Source organism: Atta colombica, unplaced genomic scaffold (genome assembly GCF_001594045.1).
Source record: "Atta colombica isolate Treedump-2 unplaced genomic scaffold, Acol1.0 scaffold10, whole genome shotgun sequence".
Lineage (NCBI taxonomy): Eukaryota > Metazoa > Arthropoda > Insecta > Hymenoptera > Formicidae > Atta > Atta colombica.
Genome location: NW_017259184.1, coordinates 776,608 through 779,870, shown reverse-complemented (window position 1 = coordinate 779,870; position 3,263 = coordinate 776,608). Strand labels below are relative to the sequence as shown.

The 3,263-nt window shown below is 26.4% G+C and overlaps 1 protein-coding gene across 1 annotated transcript in view; it reads right to left on the bottom strand.

Annotated features, from left to right (window-relative positions):
* Nucleotides 1–1,304: 1,304 nt before the first annotated feature.
* The window catches only part of LOC108684482 (nucleolar pre-ribosomal-associated protein 1), a 9,449-nt gene continuing 7,490 nt past the window's right edge, over nucleotides 1,305–3,263 (bottom strand). Inside the window, exons 8-9 of the mRNA XM_018188826.1 lie at nucleotides 2,203–2,599; nucleotides 1,305–1,583 (exon numbers count right to left, since the gene is read on the bottom strand). Coding sequence (XP_018044315.1) covers nucleotides 1,305–1,583; nucleotides 2,203–2,599 — 676 coding nt within the window. The remainder of the gene's footprint in view (nucleotides 1,584–2,202; nucleotides 2,600–3,263) is intronic.

Sequence of the window (3,263 nt, the reverse complement as noted above, 5' to 3'; positions counted from 1 at the left end):
GAATTACAAGCGATTAAAATTTATTGGAGACAACTCAGGATCATGATCTTAACAATTATATATAGGTAATATTATCTAAATGTATTATTAAAAAAAATAATACATTTAAGTAACTACTATTACTATTGTTATATTTATCTATATATTCATATATTCATCCCTTCGTTCCTGCTTAATAAAGTTATCTTACTTTAGATTTGAAAATTTCTGGTCACTTTAGATGTAAATGAAAAATTGATGCCTATACGAGGCTATGCTAGAAAATATACTTCACATTATGAAATAGATAAATATAGAAGAATCAAGGATTATTCGGAAAACACGAGGAAGATTGGTTTTCAATCAAGATATGGATTATGTCATTTAGCATTGAAAATAAAACTTGCTCAAAACTGTATGAAAGAACTCAAAAAGAACTGTATCTCAAAAAAGATGTATATAACTTTTCAGAAGTTAAAAGACTTGAGGAAAATTTTAAGTATCCCTTATCTTTCATAAGAGAATGGAAGAATGAAAAGTTTAACTCATGTCTAATGAAAATTGTAAATGTAATATTAATATTGAGATATTTCAAAAACAAGGAAATGGATAAGGAAGCGGATGTTTGTATATTTAATTTTTATCCGATAATTAAATAGAAATCTAAAATAAAACGTATGAGATGAAAAAAAACGAATTACGTTTTAAAAGATGAGATTAAGAAAATTAAATTAAAAAGAAAATTACAATTCAAACTGCTAACATTTTATCGATAGATTAATAGCAAATTCGATCAGATTCCTACTCTAGATCTATATCTATATCTCAATCTGTGTACGCATTAAGCTCAGGATCGACAGTTTACTGATATACTATACAACAGCAATTTGAAAATAGAAATTGAACAAGTTTTGTACGCGCAGCAGATCAGCAGAAGAAACTGAGGATTTGCAGATCTGTCAATCTGCTGGCAAAGCATATCAGCAAGTTTTGTCTTATTTTTGGCAATAGTTTGTACCGACATTGTCAGATATTATAGATTGTGTGAAATTTGTTACCTCTTTGTCATCAGAAATTGATAGCATACTTTGCTCAAAATTTGTTTTTGCAAACTTAACTATATGGATAATTAACAAGAAAGTGTTATAATAGTTATTTATTTATTTATAAATAAATTATTTTATAAATATTTTATAAATAAATCACGTTCATTAGAAGCTTAATTTAACTACCAACTCTGGACTTCCTATTTTCTATTTGCATACCAAATCTTATGTATATATATTTTTTTATTTTAAGAACAATTTTATTGTAAAAAAATACAATCACATGGGACAAATTTTATGTCTATTCTTTAAATACATTTGCAATAATAAAAGGATGTTAAATAACAGAGATTTGTAATGACTTATATTTTGTACCGAATTATCTAAGGTATTTAACAGATTCTCAATTATGGTAATAATAACTTTAATTTCCGCTTCACAAATATCCGAATGATTAACAATCTCGTGCAGCCAAGGAAGTATGCCATATCCTCTTGCAAGGAATAAGGATGCTTTGGGAATTTTAGTAGTAGAGGCGATGATTTCCAAAATTAGTTTCTAAAAAAAAGTTTATATCAATATTTAAATAAATAATACGAACATTTTATAATAAAATTTATAATGAAGAAATATCTTCTTCTCAGATCAAATCCACTTAAGAAAGCCCCTACGTTACTTTGACTTTAAGAGACAATTTTTAAGTCTTGCTTAAAGTCAAAGTAACGTTAGTGCAACCTAATACACATAAATCAATTGATTAAAAATCAAGATTGCTGCTTAATATTCAAATTTTTAATTCAAATTTTTAATTCATTATAATCGAATCTTTTTATTGTTAATTCAGCCAAATAAATTCCCTATTCTTAGTCTTTCCTCATAATCTTTCATTATCTTGTATTAATGAATTATTGACAATTAAGATAATGATTACGATAAGATAATGATTTTCTTTTTTAAATTGCTTTCTCGTAATTATCAAGTATATTATCTATTACATAATCTTGTAGCTAATATAAAATAAAAGTAGAGAAAGTATTAAGCACAAGGGAAAAGTTAAGAATATAAAATTTAGAGAATTAAAAAATGAGAAAATATTAAGAATAAGAATATTAAAAATAAGGATGTTAAGAATATAAATTTTCAATTATATGTCATATCAAATGAAAGATTAACTCACCTTGGTCTTGGCATCCGACAATACGCAAGTGTGAAAATCAAGAAGAATTTTGAACAACATGCATTTCAGAGCCACGTTTACATCGTTATCTCCCTTCATACCATCTCGGATGTTCTCCAAAATCCAATATCGATGCGCATTATGCTCCACATGCGAGCTATGCAACAACTGTAGCAGTTCCGGTATGGTATTTAGGTCCAGAGCGGTTTTGGCCATTAAGAAGGTGTGCAACGGCGAATAAAGAGGATGCAGAGGTTGAGTGGCAATTAACGAGGCTCTAGCTAAGAAGGTAGTCATCAGACAACTCAAGCGGATATCCTTCAATTGGCATTTTAAGGAAAAAACTCCATTTCGCAAAGCATCAATTAGACGCATCCATAATAACTTTTCTTTAGATCTGGTAAATAAGGAAATTGATTTTTTAAATTAATCATTTTAATTCTTTCCAGAATTTATTAAGAAAAGTTTGCTTCTAATCTATGTGGTAATCAATGGAAAAAAAATCGGCACTTTTAATATAAAATTTTAGTCCAATTAATATGAAAAAAAGACGAAATTTCTAATTCAAGATCGATTTTAGCAAGCGTTTAAATGAGTCGTCACTCCCCTCAAATTGTCATGTTCACCCAGAATAAGATTTAATTGGAATTTTGCATTTAACTAAGATTATAAAACGTTTTTAAGGACAAAAAAAATTTTTTTACAAATTCTAAAGTATATCACCTAATGGTTTTGACATTCTCAAATGAAATGCTTCAACTGAAATGCTTCATGACGATGCAAAAAATTATTTATTAGAAAATGAAATGAGTACATAATACAAAAAAATATAATTTAATTAATTGAAATAAATTACATATTATATAGTTTATTTCAATTAATTAATTAATCTTTTTTTTTGTATTATGTACTCATTTCCAATTAGAATTTTCCTGGGATTTCTTATGTATACAGGGCCTTTAAAAGTATAATAAAATTAAAAAATAACTTAAAAAATAAAAACTATTAGAAAATAAAATAAATGTATAATAAAAAAATACTACATAATACTAATATAATAA